This window comes from Manis pentadactyla, chromosome 2 (assembly GCF_030020395.1).
Source record: "Manis pentadactyla isolate mManPen7 chromosome 2, mManPen7.hap1, whole genome shotgun sequence".
Classification (NCBI taxonomy): domain Eukaryota; kingdom Metazoa; phylum Chordata; class Mammalia; order Pholidota; family Manidae; genus Manis; species Manis pentadactyla.
The window spans coordinates 91,031,756-91,052,333 of NC_080020.1; the positions used below are offsets into that span (position 1 = coordinate 91,031,756).

The 20,578-nt window shown below is 36.2% G+C and overlaps 1 protein-coding gene across 3 annotated transcripts in view; it reads left to right on the top strand.

Annotated features, from left to right (window-relative positions):
* Positions 1 to 20,087, top strand: part of TRIM23 (tripartite motif containing 23) — a 44,730-nt gene extending 24,643 nt beyond the window's left edge. Inside the window, exons 6-12 of one of the 3 annotated variants that reach the window (XM_036887681.2) lie at positions 1,393 to 1,608; positions 8,623 to 8,757; positions 14,371 to 14,500; positions 15,024 to 15,134; positions 15,659 to 15,783; positions 17,777 to 17,882; positions 18,206 to 20,087. In XM_036887681.2, coding sequence (XP_036743576.1) covers positions 1,393 to 1,608; positions 8,623 to 8,757; positions 14,371 to 14,500; positions 15,024 to 15,134; positions 15,659 to 15,783; positions 17,777 to 17,882; positions 18,206 to 18,261 — 879 coding nt within the window. In that variant the 3' untranslated portion in view covers positions 18,262 to 20,087. Of the gene's footprint in view, positions 1 to 1,392; positions 1,609 to 8,622; positions 8,758 to 14,370; positions 14,501 to 15,023; positions 15,135 to 15,658; positions 15,784 to 17,776 lie in introns of all 3 variants that reach the window. The other 2 variants (XM_036887679.2, XM_036887680.2) reach the window with 2 other exon arrangements.
* The last annotated feature ends 491 nt before the right edge of the window (positions 20,088 to 20,578 follow it).

The following is a 20,578-nucleotide window of genomic DNA, read 5'->3' on the forward strand; positions in this document are numbered from 1 at the left end:
TCTTTTGTATTTATTTTATATATACCAAGTGTTAGACACTGTCCTAGCACTGTCCTGGCTGAGAAGACACCTCCATGCAAGTCAAAAATCTCTGCCTTTCCAGAGTTTACAATCTAATGTGGGGCTGAGACGGTAAATAAGTAAAATACTTATGGTAGAATTATGATAGGTACTTTGGAGAAAAACAAGGAAAAGGGGGAAGTGCACTTTTATATGGGTATTTAAGGACAGACTCCCAGAGGAGGAGACTTTAAGGAAAGACCTGAAGTTCATGAGAAAGGGAACCATGCTAATATTTGGGGGAATTGCATGCCAGGCAGAGAGAAGAGCAAGTGCAAAGGCCCTGTAGTCTAAGTGCACCTGTTGTGCTTAAGAAACTGTGAGGAGGCTGTATGTACCTAGAGGAGAATGATTGAGGGGGAGTGAAGCAGGAGTTGAGGTCAGAAAGGGTCTTACAAGAAGTCTTTGTTTAATAGGTATAGTGGTTTTGTTTGGGATGATAAAGAAAGTTCTAGAAATAGTGATGATGGTTATAGAACACTGTGAATGTACTTGATGTCAATGAATTACACATTTTAAAATGATTAAATTGGTCATTTTTATATTATGTATATTTTGCTACAATAAAAAGGTTTAAGAAGCTCAAACAAACAAAAGAAGATAAAAGAAACGGCCTTGCAGCACTTGCTCTTACTGCCAGGAATGCTCTTCTCCCAGATATTTGTATGGTTTCTTTTCTTACCTCCTTCAGTTCTTTCCTCAGATGTCCCTTTCTCAGGGAGTCTGCCCTTGAACACCTCAGATAAACGACTTTGGCAGTTAGTCTGTGTGGATTGGGAAACCGCTGAAGAGTTTTGAGTAAAAGAATAATTATCTTTCTGACTTAACATTTAAAAGGCTCAGTCTGGCTGCTAGGTGGAGAATACATTGTAGTGGGCAGGCGTAGATCTAATGAGACCAATTAGAAGAATAGTGTAATAATCAGGTGAGAGATGGTAATGGCATAGATGGGGTTCGTGGAGGTAGAAGTAGTGAGGGATGATCAGAGTCTGTTAATTAAACAATTTGCTGAGGAACTGGTTTATAGGATATGAAAGAGAAGTATTAAGGGTAACTCCTATTTTTTTGGTTCGAACAACCTGGAGGATGAAGTTGTGAATTATGGACATGGAGGAAAACTAAGTTTGGGGGTAAGAGAGACTAGAGACCAGTCATTCTGTTTTCCTTGAGATGTCATTTAAACAGCTGTATATCCTAAGTCTGTGGTTGAGGGGAAAGGTCTAGTGTGGAGATGCAAAGTTTTGGATATAGATGGTATTTAAATTTTCATTATTTCACATATAAAATCTTTGTTAAGGGTACAGTTGTCTAAAAACATTTTTATTTTCTTAGGTGCCAGGTACTGCAGAGAATGCCCGGTCATGTGTCCGAGCTTATTTTTCTGATCTACATGAAACTCTTTGTCGTCAGGAGGAAATGGCTTTAAGTGTTGTTGATGCTCATGTTCGAGAGAAACTGATTTGGCTGAGGCAGCAACAAGAAGATATGACTGTTTTGTTGTCCCAGGTTTCAGCAGCCTGTCTGCATTGTGAAAAGACTTTGCAACAGGTAGGAAGTTTAAACATGGTTAGGACATCATTTAAGAAGTGTGATTTGTAAAGTTAGGCAGATAATTACTAGAGGCACACACTAATCTGTTTTATTAATTTAATACATATTTTTATATAATTACTGTATGTTATTGTGTGCATTAATATCTAACCTCCAGTTGCTCCACCAGCCATATTGGTGTTTTGTCCTTCATGTGCTGTGCCCTCCCCACCATAAAACCGTGTATTCTAGAATCTAACTTCTTACCATTCTTCAGTCATATACTGTTCTTTTGGCTTGGTGGGCTTATGTCTCCCTTTTCTGATAGTAGAAATCCTCTTTCTTCAAAGTTTAGCTCCAATGTTTGCTTTTGTTTGAAGCTCTCTTCCTTGCTTTCTTTTTCTGGGTGTCTCTTTAGCATGTCCTACATGTCTTCTCTAATTCAGTGGTTCTTTACTTCAATGTTATAGCAAACCTATGTGTTTTGATGGTTGAGGTATCCTAAGCAGTTTGCTTTACCCCCAGTTTACAGATGATGTACTTTTTAAAACATTTAGATATGCAATTCTTTCTTTTTTTTTGTTGAAGTATCATTGATATGTAATCTTATATTGATTCCAAATATACAATAAGTAGTTTAACAGTTACCCATGTTATTAAATCCTCACCCCCACTAGTGGGATTACTGTCTGTCAACATAGAAAGATGTTACAAAATCATTGGCTATATTCTCCAGGTCTACTACCATCCCCGTGACCAACTTATATTATGACTGGGAATTTTTGTGCCCCTTTATCCACCTCACCCTCCTCACCCACCCACCCCAGCCCCTCCCCCATGGTAACCATTAATCACTTCCCAGTGTCTATGAATCTGCTGCTGTTTTGTTCATTCTGTTTAGTTGTGTCTTTAGGTTCCACAAATAAGTGAAATCATATGGCATTTGTCTTTCTCTGTCTTATTTCACTGAGCATAATACCCTGTACATCCATCCATGTTGTTGCAAATGGCAGGATTTCTTTTTTTTTAGTGGCTGAATAATATTCCACTGTGTATATATACTACCTTTTCTTTATGCATTCATCTATTGATGGGCACTTAGGTTGCTTCCATATTTTGGCTATTGTAAATAATGGGGCAGTAAACATAGGGGTGCATTTATCTTTTCGAATCAGTGATAGTTTTTTTCTGGTAAATTTCTAGGAGTGGAATTACTGGGTCAAATGGTATTTCTATTTTTAGTTTTTTAAGGAACCTCCATATTTCTTTCCACAGCAATTGTATCAGTTTACATTCTCACCAACAGTGTAGGAGGGTTCCCATTTCTACACGTCCTTGCCAACACTTGCTATTTCTTGTCTTTTGGATAATGGCCATTCTAAGTGGTATGAGGTGATAGCTCATTAAAGTTTTGATTTGCATTTCCTTGATGATTAGTGATGTGGAGCATCTTTTCATGTACCTGTTGGCCACAGATGATGTACTTTTAAAATAAGGTTGTTCTAACAAAAATGTCAGTCTTACTCATTTCTATTTTGGATCTGCTTTCATGAGTGGGCACTGTAAGGCTAATTATTGCCCTAGGGAATTCCCAGTAAGTTGCAGTCTATCTCATATTTAATGATATAATAATCATGTTGATGATTTCAAATCACTGTAGAGCTAAACATTTCACCATTGAAGAGCTTTTTCTCTTAAATATATGATTAGACTTAGGTGCATGTGGTTAGGCTGTAACCACCTCAATCTTGAGCTGTTGGTTTAGTCCTTATAACACTAAGGTGTAATAACTGATGCATATGTCATTTATTAAGCTGTTTTTGATCCTCCCTGTCCTTTGCTGTGTAATGCTGGGACTGTACCTCTACAAACCATATATCTGCTTTGCCAGCTGGCTCCAAGCTAGTTTAGGCTCTGCTAGTAGGAGACAATAGAGCAATACTGGAAGGCATAGGAGGTTTCCTGTGGGTTCCCATTTAGATGGGTTTCCTGTGAGTGTCACTCCTCACTGAGGAAACCACTTTCCTCAGAGGCCTGAATTTCAGCTCTGTGAAGCCTCTCTTCTAAGTTTCTAAGTTTTAGTAATTCTAGCATCTCTGTTTTATTCCCCCAGCCCTGGGAGTGGTATCTGTTTCCTACAGTTGATACCTCATAATACCTCAGATTTTTTTTTACTCTTTCAGTTACCTAGTTAATAACTACACCTAGTTAACAATTCTTCACATTAAGTTTTTTTGTTCACATAACTGGTGTGGTTTTTGTTTTCCTAGTTTGAAGCTGAATAATACAGCATGCATGTTTGTCCTTCTAGATGTCAACTGGGTACATCTTGTTCATCTTGTGTCTCTAAATTCTTTGTATCTGGATGGAAAGAGCTAGATTACCAGCTACACAATCGAGCTACACAGTAAATCAGAAATGGATCATGTCCTAAATCCTATTTACTTAAATATTTCATAGTATTTTTATACTGATTTTATTTAAAAGTATCTTAGCAGTTATGTAACTGAAATATTTAGAAGTATTTGAGTTTCTGAAGCATATGGCAAAGTGACTGGTAATTGTTAATGACATGGTATTATCTTACTGTATTAGTGCAAATAAAATGGGGTCTTGGGTTCATTCTTCATATGGATCTAGTAGTTTTGTTCTGATTTATGGCCACAAAACCCTAACCCCAACCAATGTTCTTAAAAGTTCCTGTGACAGTGATAATTGAACAAAGGAAATGGATAGAACATTGTACATTTATTCCTAATTTTGAGACCCAACCGTAATCATCCCTTACCTCCAAAAAGTGATGCTTGATCTCAGTTCAAGGCATAATGCTGAATGGTAAGGATTCGTTTATTCACTTAGCAAATATGTGTTGAATGCCTACTATGTGCCATGTACATTCTAGGTACATGGACTGTATCAGTAAGCAAAAAGCCCATAATCTTATGGAATTAGCTTTATAGCAAGGAGAAGACAGATATAGACCTTAACCATTCCTAAATAAATAAATTATTTAGTATTCTAAAAAGTGATAAGAGCTAAGAAAAATTAAAAGTGTGGAGGTACAGCAGATTACATTATTAAGCAGGGTAAACATCATTGAAGGAAGGTGAGGTTCGAGCAAAAACTCAGGTGGAAGAAGGTAAAGGAACTCATTTAAGCCCTAATAAAGGGAAGAAAATTCCAGCTGAGGAAATGGTTAGAAGAAAAAACCCTAGAGCAGCATGCCTGGTGCATCTGAGGAACAGCAAAAGAGGCCAAATAGAGTAAGATGTCGGGATCTGACAGGAGCAGAAGACTATTTGGCTGGAATAGAGTAAGCAAAGGAGAGAGTACTAGGAGCTGAAATCGGGGGAAATAGGGGAGTGTACGTAAGGAAGGTTTTGTGGGCCTTTGGAAGGTCTTCACCTTTTCCTGATTGCAATGGGGAAACCATTGTGGGGCTTTGAACACAAGAACGACTTGATCTTACTACTTAAAAGGATCATTCTGACTGATGTCTAAAAACAGATTGAAGGAGAGCAAAGATAGCAGGAAGGATGCTGTTTGTAGAATTCCAGATGAGAGAGGATAGTGTCTGGATAGTGGGGTTTAGAAGTACCCTGATTCTGGATATCCAGTAGAATTTGTTGACAGATTGTATGTGGGGCATGAGGCAGGAGACAGCAAGAATGATTTCAAGGTTTTTGTTCTGAGAAACTGAAACAACAGAAGTGCTGTCAACTAATAGGAGTATGCAACAATGAGCATGTCAGCTTTTGCACCCATGGAGCTTACATATTGTTGGGAGATCTCTTATCTTACAAGAATACATTGGTAAATGTGTAGGATATCTCTGGACTAATATTTGGGAAACTGGAAAATTTGACTTTGAAGAGTGGGCCAGGGGATCTAGAGTGAGAGGGAGACTTTTCCCAGATTGGCCTTTAGGTCTTTTTTAAAAACCAATACGTGTTTATCTTATTCAAAAATTTTTATAGAAGTACAACATATATACAGAAATGTGTGTCTAAATGCTCAGCTGACTGAATTTTCAGACTGGACATTACTTTGTAAGCAGCACCCAGATCAAGTAACAGAACATTACCAGTATTCCAGAAACCCCCTCAGACTCCCTTCTAGTAACTACCTGCCTTTCCCCCTAAGGATAAACCACTATCCTGAGTTCTAGTGGAAACCTTATGTGGATAAAATGAAGGTTCCTGTGGCCAGGATTCTCACCTGGCCCTGGTTGGTTCGCTCACTACACATGTGTGGGCAGTATGTTGTTATTGACTCTATATAAAGAGCCCTGCCCAGTACTCTGGGTGACACAGTAGCATGGCTGCAAGGCTTCAGGAGAGGAGAGCAGAGGCTGAAATGGTGGCAGTGCTAAGGACAGAGGCCCAGAGGATGGCTGTGTGGGTAGGGAGTTCCAGAGGCAAGAGATCGGTTTGCTGCATGCAGACTTGCTCTAGGTGAACAGGATTCTGGTGATCTGCCACTGTGGAAAGAAAGTTGGGTATAACCCTTTCACCCCAATTATGTTCTACTGTCATTTCTTTGGTCACATTGAATCCACAGTGAACTTCCCTGGGGCTGAAAACCCACTGGCAAGACAATTGGTGACAGTCGGCAGGATTCATTGGTGACCAAGAACAGGCAGCCCTCATGGAAGGAGTGTTTCAGCAGGCTGTATATATGGACGGGGAGACATTCGAGTGTCCCCTGTAGACATGTGGTACTGTGAAGGGGTGGAAGACTGAGGTCCACCCCAAAAGAAAGAAAATTTGTTGCTGACTAAAATGGCATCACTATGAAGTGCTCTGGAAATGGTAATGGATGTTGTGGTGGCCCAAGAAGAAGCAACACGAGAAGGAGCAGCAGCACAAGAGGAAGGAGCACAAGAGTGCAGGCTGCCAGATGTCATGGGGCAGGGGAAGGATGTAGTGGAGCCATCAGCCCCAGAAATGGAGGAGCAGAGGTTTGACGAATAGGTGGGGGTGGAGGGCCTGCCGGTGCCAGAGGCATCAGCCCCTGCTTGGTTGAGAACCCACCTGGTTGAATGAAAGCTGTTGGAGAGCCAGAAGGACTTGGCAACTGCAGGCTCTTTCAGGAGAGGTACAGCCCCCGCCTCAGGTTGTGGAGCACTCCATGCTCTGCTTCTATCCTCAGGCTCAAGCACAAAAGGAAATACGGTCTGCTTCTCAAAGGAAGAATTTAAAGGGCCCCGTGAAGGTCATGAGGACCCAGATGTAGGTTGGTTTGAAAAGTCAGGAGTAGATGGAAAGAAATTGGCAACAACTGAGACTGGAGCAGTGGTTCCGGCTGCTGAGGATGAAGCAGAAAGCAGAGATAAAGCAACAAGATTGGCCTGTATGTCTGCAAGACTTTCTACTGGGGAGGCTGGAGAAGGTGGGTATTGTAAGGCCCACCTATGGTCCTTTTGGTTAACTCATTTGGGTAGAAGTGGTTTGAATAGAGCCAGGATGACCAGTTGGTGGCAACAGATCCCCTCAGGCTTGAGGGTTATTGTAATTTGTTGTAATTTTTGTTATTTGTATATTGTCATAGCCTCTGTTGTTATCATGTTACTATGGAATTTGGTTACAGTGTTCCAGCTTCCTTGCACAGGGACCATTTCAGAGGACTAAGGACACATAGATTGAGAGGCAAGAATCTTAGAGGTGTGGACTGTAGATAAAATGAAGGTTCCTGTGGCCAGGATTCTCACCTGGCCCTGATTGGCTAGCCTGCTACACATGTGTGGGCAATATATTGTTATTGACTCTATATAAAGAGCCCTGCCCAGAGCTCTGGGTGACATGGTTTCATGGCTGCAGGAGAGCAGAGCAGAGGCTGGAGTGGTGGCAACGCTGAGGACAGAGGCCCAGAGGCAGAGACCGGCTTGCTGCATGCAGACTTGTTCTGTGTGGATGGAATTTAGTGATTAACCTGCCACCTTGGAAATGAAGTTGACTATAACCCTTTCACCCCAAGAATGTTCTATTGTCATTTCTTTGATCACTTTGAATCTATAGTGAGTTTGCCTGGGGCCAAAACCCATTGGCAAGGCACTTGATTTTTGCCTGATTTGGTAATTAATATAATTGGAATCTTGCAGGATGAACTTTGCACATCATTTCTTCTTTTTCTCTACATTATGTTTGTGAAATTCATATCATCACATGTAATTGTGGTTCATTCCCATTGTGGTGTGGTGTTGCATTTGTGAATACAGTTGATCCTTGAACAATGCAGAGATGAGGGGTGCCAACTCCCTGGGCAGTTGGAAATTCATGTATAACTTTAGACTCCCCAAAAACTTAACTACCAGTACCCTACTATATATAAAATGGGCCAATTAACTTAAGGTGCAACAAGTAATAGAAAAGTAGAAAAGAAATGGGAGAGTTGTAGGGTCCAACAGAGAAGGAGACCAAGCAGAGGGTGAATTAGCTCCTGTTCTGGTCCCTGCTAGGATTGACAGCTGCCTGCAGGTGGACCAGGCCAGGGGCTGGGAGGGGCGCACCTCAAAGGCGCAAAGGTGTCTCATCTCCTTCCTCTCGGTTACCTGACCAGGGTCTTGGCTCCTCTGCTTCTCTCAGATCCCAACATTTTTCACTGGTTCAGACAGCTAACTACCTAGTTAGCTCAGTTGATTAGAGTGTGGTGCTAATAGCACCAAGGTCATGGGTTCAATTAGGTATAACATTATTCCTTTGCCATTTCTATCAACCACATCACCTGCAGCATCTGCTGCCTTGCATCCAGTGACAGATACTGTATATTTATTGAAAAAGTCTGTGTTTAAGTGAATCTGTGCAGTTCAAACCTGTGTTGTTTAGAAGTCAACTGTATATCACAGTTTATCCATTTTTCTGTTGATAGGCTCTTAAATTATTTATTCCCTATTATTTATTAGCCTAGTCAAATGTATGTTTATATTAACTTTGAATACTGTAATGTTCAATGAGTTTTTGTTGGGTTTTGGTGATACCCCTCTTTTCCTTGTTTCTTTTACACATTTAAAAAAATACTTTTGTCTTTTTTTAGGATGATTGTAGAGTTGTCTTGGCAAAACAAGAAATTACAAGGTTACTGGAAACACTGCAAAAACAGCAGCAGCAATTTACAGAGATTGCAGATCACATTCAGTTAGATGCCAGCATCCCTGTCACTTTTACAAAGGTAATGTATTGTACTTCATTTTTACCTATGTTTTGTGAAAAATCATAATTGTTTTATATTCCATGATAGCTTGAGAGACACTTAAGAAATTCATGAATGTGCAGGATTAAAAAGAAAAAAATTGTCAGTGCAAAATATAAAGTAGTGTAATGAATCTCCTGGTACCCATAATCTACATTTTAACAATTAAAAACTTTATTTTATAATCTATCTTTTTCTCCACTCCCTTTTCTACCTGTAGTTTTCCAGGTTATTTTGAAACAAATTCCATTATATTTCATTTATGAAATACTTCTGTGTGTAAAAAGGTAAGGATTAAAAATATATATATAAGCAAAATATCATTATCACACTTAAAAAATTTAATAACCTCTCATCCATTATCCAGTTAGTATTCAAATTTCTCAGATTGTTAAAAAAATTTTTTTTTGGCAGGGCGTGTTTTTTTGAGACAGAATCCAAAAAGGCCTGTACTTGGCATTTGGTTGATATATTTTCATCTCTTTTAAAGTGAATTACCCCTAATTTAAAAGGTTCATGTTTTCCATTTTGCTTTCTACTTTTAGGTACTGTTTTTTAAAAGTTTAATCTTGTTTTACAATTATGTGAAATATTTACATGGTCCAGAGTCAAATCTACAAAGAAAGGTTCATTCAAAGAAGTCTAAATCTAGCTTCTGACCCCTCCACCCTTTTCCTCCCTTCCCCGTAGAATACAATTAAGAATTGTACATCCTGGAGATCACTCCATAGCAATATACAGTGACATTTTCTGTTTCTTTTACAGCTACAAGGTACTTACTGTGAGGATGTACCACATTTTTTTTATTGTGGTAAAAAACATAAAATTTACCATCCTTACCATCTTTAAATGTATAGTTTATTCACATTGTGTGGAACAGATTGCCAGAAATTTTCTTCATGAAAAACTGAAACTCTATACCTTAATAACAATATAACTCCCCTCTCACAAGATCTTGGTAACCACCATTCTACTTTCTTTCTTTGAATTTGACTATTCTGAATACCTCATATAAATGTAATCATACAGTATTTGTCTTTTTGTGACTTTTCATTTAGCATAATGTTCTCAAAGTTTACCCATGTTCTAGCATTTGGCAGAATTTCCTTCTGGTTTAAGGCTAAATAATATTCCATTGTTTGTACCTAGCATATCCATTTATCCATTGTAGGCCATTTGGGTTACTACTTCCATCTCTTGGCTATTGTAAATAGTGCTGTTATGAACACAGGTGTGCAAATATCTCTTTGGGACCTTGCTTTCATTTCTTTTGGGTATATGTCCAGAAGTGGGATTGCTATTTTTAACTTTCTGAGGAAAGCCATACTGTTTGACATAGTGGTTGCACCATATTGTAATCCCACCATCAGTTCATAAGAGTTCCAATTTCTCCACATTTTCACCAACACTTGTTATTTTCTGTATGTATTTGTTTTTGATAGTAGCCATCCTAATGGGTGTGAAGTGATTTTGATTTGCGTTTCTCTTATGTTGAGTATCTTTTCATCTGCTGTTGGCCATGTTGTATCTTCTTTGGAGAAATTTCATACAAGTCCTTGGCTCATTCTTTAATTGATTTATTTGATATTTTTGTTGTTGAGTTGTAGGAGCTCTTTATATATTCTGGATGTGAATTCTTTATCAGATGTATGATTTGCAAATATCGTCTCCCATCCATAGGTTGCCTCTTCACTCTGTTGATTGTGCCCTTTGAATCACAAAAGTTTTAAAAATGGATATAGTCCCACTTGTCTATTTTTGCTTTTGTTGACTGTGCTTTTGGTGTTGTATCCAAGAAATCATTGCCAAAGCCAATGTCATGAAGCTTTTCCCCTATATTTTCTTTTAGAAGTTTTATAGCTTTGGGTCTCATGTTTAGGGCTTTAATCCATGTATTTGTAATCCAGATATTTATAATTGTTACATCTTCTTTATAGTTAACCATTTTATCATTATACAGTTACTTTCTTTGTCTCTTATAATTGTTTCTGATTTAAAGTCTATTTGGTCTGATATTAGGATAGCAAACCCTCCTCTCTTTTGGGTATAATTTGCATGGAGTATCTTTTCCATTCTTTAAGTTTCAGCCTGTGTATGTCCTTAGATATAAAATGAGTCTCTTGTAGACAGCATATTGTTGGATCTTGTTTTTTTATCCACTTAGTCAAACTATGACTATCCATTTAGTCTTTTAATTGGGGAGTTAAGTCCTTCATATTTAAAGTGATTATTTATAGGTAAGGACTTCTTACTATTGCCATTTTGTTAACTGTTTTCTGTATATCTTGTAGCTTTTCTGGTCACTTCTCTCTTAGTGGCTTCTTTTTTGTTTTATTGATTTTTTATAGTGTCATGATTTGATTCCCTTCTCATTTCCTTTTGTGTATATTCTATGGATTGTTTTGGTGTGTTTACCATTGCACTTACATAAAATATGTTGGGTAGTTAGTAGATATCTTATACCTATAACACAGGTTTATTATTTTTTGTTTTATTTCAGTTCTATACAAAATTAAATTTATGCACCAAAATTATAATAGTACAGGTTACTATTTGTCCATGTATTTACCTTTACCATTTTATATTTTCATATGGCTCCATGTTATTTCTAATGTCCTTTCATTTCAACTTGAAGGACACCTTTAGCGTTTCTTATGGAGCACATCTAGTGTTAATGACTCCCTCATTGCCTTTTGTTTTGGGGGAAAGTCTTGATTTTTCCTTCATCTGTGGAGGACAATTTTGCTGTTTATAATATTCTTGGTTGGCAGCTTTTTTGCTTTCAGCACTTTGAATATATCATTGCACTCCCTGCAGGCCTGTAAACTTTCTACTGAGAAAATGATAAACTTATAGAAACTCCCTCATATGTGATGATCCCTTTTCTTTTGCTGCTTTGAAGATTCTTAGACCATTGACAGTTTAATTATAATTGTCTCAGTGTGGGTCTCTGGATTTATCCTAGTTTGAATGCACTGAGCTTCTAGAATTTTTATGTCCATTTCTTTCCTCAGATTGGGAAGTTTTCAGACATTCTTTATTTTTTTAATTGAAGTATAGCTGATGTAATATAATAGTTTCAAGTGTATAGCATAGTGATCCAACATTTATGCATTACAAAAATGCTTATTATAATAAGGGTAGTTACCATCTGTCACCGTACCAAGTTATTACAGTATTATTGACTATACTCCCTATGTTGTACCTTTCATCCCCATAACTTATTTATTTTATAACTGGAAGTTTATACTTTTGATCCCCTTCACCGATTTTGCCTATCCATTCCTTCCACTACTGTCCCTTCTGGCAACCACCAGTTCTCTGTATTTATGAGTCAGTTTCTTGATTTTTGTTTGTTTGTTTATTCATTTGTTTTTGTTTTCAGTTAGCCATTATTCAAGGAAGTTCCCTCTGCCTCTTTGTTCCTTCTTCTGGGACTCACAGATTGTGTATATTGGTCTGCTTCCCCATCTCATTGAGTCCCTTAGGCTCTCTTCACTTTTCTTCATTCTTTTTTCTTCTCTAACTCAGTGATTTCAAATGACTTGGGCTTTGAGTTTGCTGATTCTTCTGCCTGATGAAGTGTACTTTTGAAACTTTGTAGTGAACTTCTCAGTGCAGTTATTATATTTTCATCTTCAGAATTTATCTTTAATTCTTTTGAAGTTTAATTCTTTGTGGATATTTTCATTTTGTCCATTCATCACTTTCCCAACATTGTTTACTTGTCTGGGCTTTTAGCTTATTGAGCATCTCTGTGACAGTTATTTTAAATTCTTTGGCTGCTCACAGATCTGAATTTCTTTGGGGTAAGTTTTTGAAATTTTATTTTGTTCCTTTGATTGAGCCATGTTTCCTTGTTTCTTTGCATGTCTTGTGACCTTTTGCTGAGATTTGAGTTTTTGAAAATACACCAACTCTCCAGCCTAAATGGACTGTTTTCCTGCCTGGGAAGACCTTTGCCTGTCAGCTCAACTAGAGATTATAGGACTTCTCAAAACTTTTCTGAGGATGTGTCTTCTCTGGATTTGTGCATGTGCTTTTCCATGTCTCAATTCCCTAAGGAGCTTGCTTCTATCTTCTCAAAGTCAGTAAGCTCTTGTTCCCTGTGGTGTCTCTGTGGAACTATAGCTCTGATGTGCCACATCCTTGCCTGTTTCCAGTGGCTTCCAAACTATGACACTGGTCCCTGAAATGTTCAAGTCGGGCAAGACAGAAACCAGTCTCTAGGGCAGCCCCCAGATAAGCCAGAACATCAAATGCTCAGTCCATTCTTTTGGTTTCTGTCCTGAGGAAAGAGCTTGGTGTAGGAGTTTTCCTCCCAGTTTGTACAATATGCCAGGTAGGGGTGGGTCACAGATGGATGTATAGAATTCTGTGAATTTTTCTGCTCCTTTTGCTGGAATCCCTTCTTAGTTTTATGTTGGCCTGAGTGCCATAGCTTCATAGCTGGTCTCTGGAGTTCTCACCAAGGTGTTCTGGTGCATATATTTTTATTTCTGAGCCTTAGGACTAGACTGAAGTGTGAATTTGACAGCCATCATCATATACAAGGTAATAAAAGTGCGTGAAGTAAATGAGAATATGTAGAATGAGAAGCAGCCCTCATACAGACTCTGAAGGATACCAACATTTAAGAGGTGTATAAAAGGAAAATGAGAGGGATCATTTAAAAAGATGGGGTGAAACTGGGAAAATTTTATATCATAAAAGATGAGAAAAGTGCTCAAATAAGGAAGCAAAATAATAATTGCTGACACATATAGCTTTTATCATACGTCAGGAACTGTTGTAAAGACCTTTATACATCTCTTAAAAAAATTAATCCTTGCAAAAATCCTAAGTACATTTTGGTACTGTTTTTATCCTCATTTAATAGATGGGAGAAGTGAGGCATAGGTTATATAGCCAGTAATATACACAGGTATGTTCATTGAAGCATTATTTGTAGTATCAAACAGTCAGAGATGACCTAACATCTGTCAGTTGGGATTGGTTAAATTATGGTTCATGGAATATAATGGAGTAGTTGCAAGAAAAAAGTAGGTCTGTATGTTTTGAAATGAAAGGTTTCTATAATGTACTGTTGAGTGTAAAAAGCTACAGTGTGTATGTTCTTTTACTTTTTTTTTTTTTTTTTTTACAAAAGTATATTGTTGGTTTGTCAGCCAGTGTATGCATGGGATATTGTCTTGAGGGATACATGTGAAATTAGTAACAGTGGATATTTCTTGGACATGAGCATCAGTTTTTATTTTTAATTAATATGTTTATTAGCATAGCATAAAAATGTTATCTAAAGATTTGATTAAGCTAGAAAATGTGAGAAGATTAAGTAGGAATCTGTATTTTTTAAATCTGTACAGAAACAAAGTAGTCAGTTTTAGTAAGTGGGGGTTTAATAATGAAGTGTGATTTCTCTGGGAAGTTCAGATTGAGGGTATTTTAACAGGAGAATATGACTCAGATTTCAGTGGGTTGAGGACGGAGTAGAAGACAAAATAATTAACAAAGGTATTTTGTAAATAAAAGTATAATGCTAATACTTTCTAACTCCAAAAATTAAAATATTTAAATTTTAAAAAATTGTAGGACAATAGAGTTCACATTGGACCCAAAATGGAAATTCGAGTTGTTACATTAGGATTAGATGGTGCTGGAAAAACTACTATTTTGTTTAAGTTAAAACAGGATGAGTTCATGCAGCCTATTCCAACAATTGGTAAGTACAAGTATTGCTTTTTACCTTAATGGATAGTTGATAGACAAAGCCTAATTTACAGCTGAGTTCCTGGAATCTTGTATTATACCAGTTTGGCATGGAGATGGGCTCTTTTCTGGCTGTAAGACATCAGCATTCCAGAGAAAAAAATGTTAAGATCCAGTGGCCATGGAATTGAAATATGGATGTGGGATAGTACGAAAGGGCAAAGTACCAGTGGTACAGTTGGAGAAAATCTAGGATTGGTGACCCTGGTTGAGGATTATGGGTAAGGAGGTGGTAATGGTAAAGGTGGTAGGCACTTGGGTTTCAGGACCCTTGTGGAGGTTTAGAGGGTTAAAAGCTATTAAAGGTATATATTCCCTTGTAGGTTTGTATTAGGAGTGGAGTCAGCTGGGCAGCAGTAGATACTGCTGTATGGAGATAATTTGTAAGTCATAATTATAAACAGGATTGCCTGTGTTTTGTGTGTCACTTGTTGTAAATATAAGTTCAGTATTAAAGTGAGTTTTTTTAAAAACAGGTTTTAATGTGGAAACTGTAGAATACAAAAATCTAAAGTTCACTATTTGGGATGTAGGTGGAAAACACAAATTAAGACCATTGTGGAAACATTATTACCTCAATACCCAAGGTAAGTGAAAAATGACATCCTAATTTTTCAGATTTTTATGCCACTTTTCAGTGCATTGATAATTCAGCATTGATTAAATACTTGACTGTACATTTAAATATTGGTAGGCACCGAGCTGTCTCTCTGCTTTGGAGAAAGATAGTGATTGACTTATTTTTAAAAGACTATTTTTTTTGGTAAAGGAAGAAGTAATCGAAGAACAAGTAGCATCAGCAGGTAGATCATGAGAACTATGTTTTCATTAGAGAAAAATTTATTATATACCACAATTTGTGTTGGGTAGAGCAAATGTTGTAAATTCTAAGTAGGGAAATGAAAGCTGAAGTTATGTGAATTACTTGAGTGTCCTATGATTGCTAATTGTCCTATGATAATTAGCAGCTTTTCTGTGAAAATAGTGATGGTAGAGTAACTAACCATGATATAATAATGGGAGCATTAAAATATTTGGTCCATTTACCAAATATTAATACCAAAGCTTAATAATAACTAATTGAATATTTTTATTGCCTTTTTTTGGGTAGCTGTTGTGTTCGTTGTTGATAGCAGTCACAGAGACAGAGTTAGTGAAGCACACAATGAACTTGCAAAGTTGTTAACAGAAAAAGAACTCCGAGATGCTTTGCTTCTGATTTTTGCTAACAAACAGGTAACACATTTATATTTCAGAATACTTATTTTAGTAGTTTTGTTCACTGCATGTCATACGGTAGCTGGAAAGATTTTGAGAGAAATAATTCAGTAGATACTTATGAAGTTTCTGCTGTGTGTTTTGAGTATAGTCTATGTGGAGAGTACTGTACTTGGTACCTTGGAGTATACAGAAAGAAATAAGGTAGTTGATGCTCACCAGAAACTATGTGTGGATATAAACATGTAAGTGAATATATATGAGATTCTAATACAAAGAAAATTGGGAGGTAACTTCAATTATATTGACAAAATGTAATAGGAAACTAGAGAGAGTAGTTCTAAAGGTGGCAACTTACAAGATTTGTAAAAAGTAGGATTTGAGTTGAAATTATGATAAGTTAAAATTATGGATAAGACTGATTCAGTATGTGAAGGAAAGAACATTGCAGGCAGAGAAAATATGAACATGAGTATTTTTAGAGAGCATCAAGCAGATTTATATGTGAAGGGCAGGTAGAGGATAAAGAAAATCTGGAATGACATATAAGGCCATGTTGTGAAGTCCAGACTGAGAAATCTGAGAAATCTAGTTTCATTCTATGAGCAAAGGAGAACCGTCAAAAAATTCCTGGACTAGTTGGTGGTAAGATCATATCAGTGTTTTAAGACTATAATCCTGCGGTAGGAGGTAGAATTAATCAAGGGCAAGGAACTAGAGACAGGCAGATGCAGTAAATTGCTGCAGTAATTCAAGTAGGAGTTAACAAGATACTAAAATAGAGGATTAGAAGGATGGAAGCAGATTGAAGAGACTTTATGGAGGTAGAGTTGTTAGAATTTGGTGGCTGAGTGGGGAGGATGAAGGACCAGAAATAGGTGAAGATTGCTAGATCTTGAGTCTAAGTTTCTTGGAAGATGAGAACACTTTTACATGCACTAGAGGGGCTTAGATGTCATAAGAAAGAGTAGAATGAAGAATAAAGAATTTTCCCCTTAATAATAAAGCACACCAGTAATAGCTGATGCACTTTGCATTACTTAGAATTAAAGACATGTAAATAAGGCAAAGTGAAGTACCATCTTCCAACTATCATGTTAAGGACAAAAATATTTGATAATCCTCAAACTCACACTGTTGGTATGGTTATTAAACTGAGACATCTTCTTGGATGGCAATTTGGCTGTACCAAATCTGTCAAAGTTTTGGTGCAATTCTACCTCTAGTAATGTATTCTGTGGACAAATATTCTAAAGTTATCCTACAGATAATTTTGCAAATGTATGTAAAATATATATATATATGTATATGTATGTTTGTATAATGCCATATAAGCACACAACTCATTCTAAATATTCAGTATAGGACCGGTTAAGAAAACTATGGTTGCACCTATGTAATGGAATATAATTCAGGTGGTAAAAGTAATGTTGAAAATCTGCTTGTCCTGATAATGGAAAGACATCTATCTTCAAATACATATTAAGTAAAAAACAAGAAAACTAGAGTATGTTCCTGTTTGTGTTTATTTGCATGAATGCTTATAGAAATTTTCTGGAAAAACAACTCTGAAGGAAATTGTTATTGGTGGTTGCTTCTGGGAAGTAGGAGTGTTCAAGGGTGGACTGGGAGTTTAATTAAATGTCATTGTATAAACTATATATATGTATAAGGCACTTTTTATGACCTACATGTGTTAATTCCTTTCTCTTTTAAGTTGGCAGTCAGACAGCATCTATCCTTTATGCTCATGGCCCTCAGTGTCTTACAAACTATGTATAGTAGAAATTTAAAAAATGATTGTAACCAAACCTCTGATTTGGTCTATTCTTACTACTCTCAGACTAGTTACTGAAAAGTGAATCTAGGTTTTAACTTTAGCTTAGGCTTCTGTTGGAATGATACTAATGGAATTCTATATATATATATATAGCATAAGTAGTAGTAATTAGAAAAATGGTAATTTTGATGGATTGATTTAAAAAAATTCTGATGTGTACTTACCTTTCAGGATGTTGCTGGAGCTCTGTCAGTAGACGAAATCACTGAACTTTTCAGTCTCCATAAATTGTGCTGTGGCCGTAGCTGGTACATTCAGGGCTGTGATGCTCGAAGTGGTATGGGACTGTACGAAGGGTTGGATTGGCTTTCACGGCAGCTGGTGGCTGCTGGAGTATTGGATGTTGCTTGATTTTAAATTTGGCAGTTGTTTAAGGTTTTGTGGTTAAGAGTTACTTTGCACATAATATGTTGTAAGAAATTCTACATGTTAAAGACAGTTAATTTAGGATGTATATCTAAAAGGCATCCTGGACTACAAATCCAGTACAACATTGCTTTTAAAAAATTGTGTAGCAAAATTTAAATATCTGAGCAGATTAGATTGCATTAAATAGGAACTTTTTGAGAATACATTTTTTTAAAAACATAATTTGTTAAGTTTTCCAGATGATATGTTACCCATATGTTGGGAAAGTAGTCACAGAGAAAGGGTAGGTGAAGGTTTATTCTTTCAATGAAAAAAGAATACCCAACTGAGTGTCCAGAGGAACCTCAGTGTGAAGCAAGTGAAGCATAGCTGCTGCTTTAACTTGGCCTTTTCACTGGATTTTGGCAGTATTTAGTAGCAAAAACAGCAGTGATTTAATTAAATCCAAATGCATCTTTGGGTAATAGGATTACTTTTAGGTTCCATATAACATACCTTTAATGCTAAGAAGTATAAGTTATAGAAATTAGTATTTTATAAAGTGTTTTATTAAAACTTTCTCCTAAAGCCTTTTGTATGAAACCAATTCTGACCCAGTGAGTCAGAATGAAATGTTACCTAACAAGGGCCATGACATACTACTCAAATGAAGAACTAACAAAACTGTGAAAGGCAGTTATGTTCTAGTTGATCTTCACTTATGGAAAACCTATTTTCAGGGCTGAACCTGGATGTATTATTTCCTAGATCAGAGCTCTAAATTGGTCCTTCTGTTTTTCAGCATATTTAAAGCACTTCCTAGTATTTGTTTTAAAAATAATATTGACTCCATGGGAATGACTGTAGGTAGAATGTAGTAAGTTACACATCCCCGGGTTGACTTTACATATACATATAGAGGTCTAAGTAGAAAACTACTTTAAGAGAAGCCATTTAAGCAGTGAAGTTATTACATCAATTACTTCAAAATGTTTTCCCAAGAAAGTACATTTATCTTAACAGTAATCAAGGTTCTTTGTGACAGGCCTTGACGTTACTTGAGAGGACATATCTGAGTAAGGAAATGTTTAAAATTTACATCACGTTTATTAAGCAGTGTTGTGAGAAAAGTTTAAAAATTCTGTGCTTTACTGTTTTTCATTTTTTTAAGGACACTCCCTTATTATGGCAGTACAATTATATTTAAAAATAGCTAGATTGGATTTTATGGATTTTTTTTAGTGCTCTTTATACTTTAGGATGAAGTTGAATCCTAAGTCTTATTAGTTGAACTGCTATTTGGACATTGATGTCTGATGACAAGATGTGATTCTTAGGTGGCACTGTTTTGGTTTAGTCTCTTTAAAAAATGTATTTTTTGTTTGCTTTAAAAACAGTAAAACTTTTAGAAAAGAAAGCATTAAAAAAAGTCCATCAGTATTATATGGGCAGTGTGTAAATAAGTAAATATATTTTGTCCTATATTTTCAAGTGAAAGGTCATGCTGTAGGGTAGCTTGTGCATATAAGTACATACTTCTGAATTAAATTATTTAATATTTGACTGATTGAATGCATTAACTGTGAAAAACAAAAGAGGTGTTACATTTGCCTGTGAGCCCTTGAACTGTTTTCTCTACTAGGTAATTGAAAAAAGTCTAACACTAACATGTAAACTTGTTCTTCTTGTAAATTATTATTTCACCAATTTTGGTAAACTTTGTAATTTGCATTCTTAGCATATTACTAAACACAATTTAGAAACTGTGCTTAGACCTATAATGTACATAATAGTAATGTTTGTGATTTTTTTTTTTTAAGAAGTCTTTTTCTCAGGCTCTTATTACTATTTGTGGTTATGTTCTTTCACTAATCATTAGTTAAGATTGTACTAGTTCCCTCTGGAAAATGTCAAATTTAAGAACGGGAGACATTTTAAGTATTACCTCCTAAGGTTTTCCACCTTGCTCTGAATTTCTGTATTAAACCTAAATATTATTGTATGGTTTATGTAAAGCAGGTTTTTCAACTGTATAGCCTGGTCTGTAATTCTGGAATGCTTTATCATCACCGAAAGCCATTATTTGCATTATGTATATGATCAGTACAGACAGCAATAAAATGTTAAAACCATTTTAAAGTTATATTATTCTAAAAATTGTCTTGAAACATCTAGTAACTTTGTTAAATAAAACAAAAAGCTATTATTTGTGCTGTGATTAGAATTAATAAATAGGGTAGTGATTCCCTAGCACATTGAATTTGACATTTAGTTTAAGATCTAGAAATAACTTATTCTGTATTTCAGTGTAAGTCACACTTACATGAGTTAACTAGTATTTTGAAAGGAGAGGTAAAATCTTGCATTTAACAAAGTGAAACTATTGCCTTTTAAATGTTTCTTATAAGAACATAACATTTTAAGTAACTGTTTTGGAAAATAGCTTGGTAAACTTAGCTACAGTATGAGCTAATATTGCCAAGAGAAAAGACTTTCTATGTAATGTTGAGATAATTCTCAAATTGCAAAGTGCTAATATAGACAGCTGTACCTTTTCCTAAGAGTAATGAATGAAAAGGACTAATTAGTAAGTATCAGATAGTATCTTGCTAATAATTTAAAACA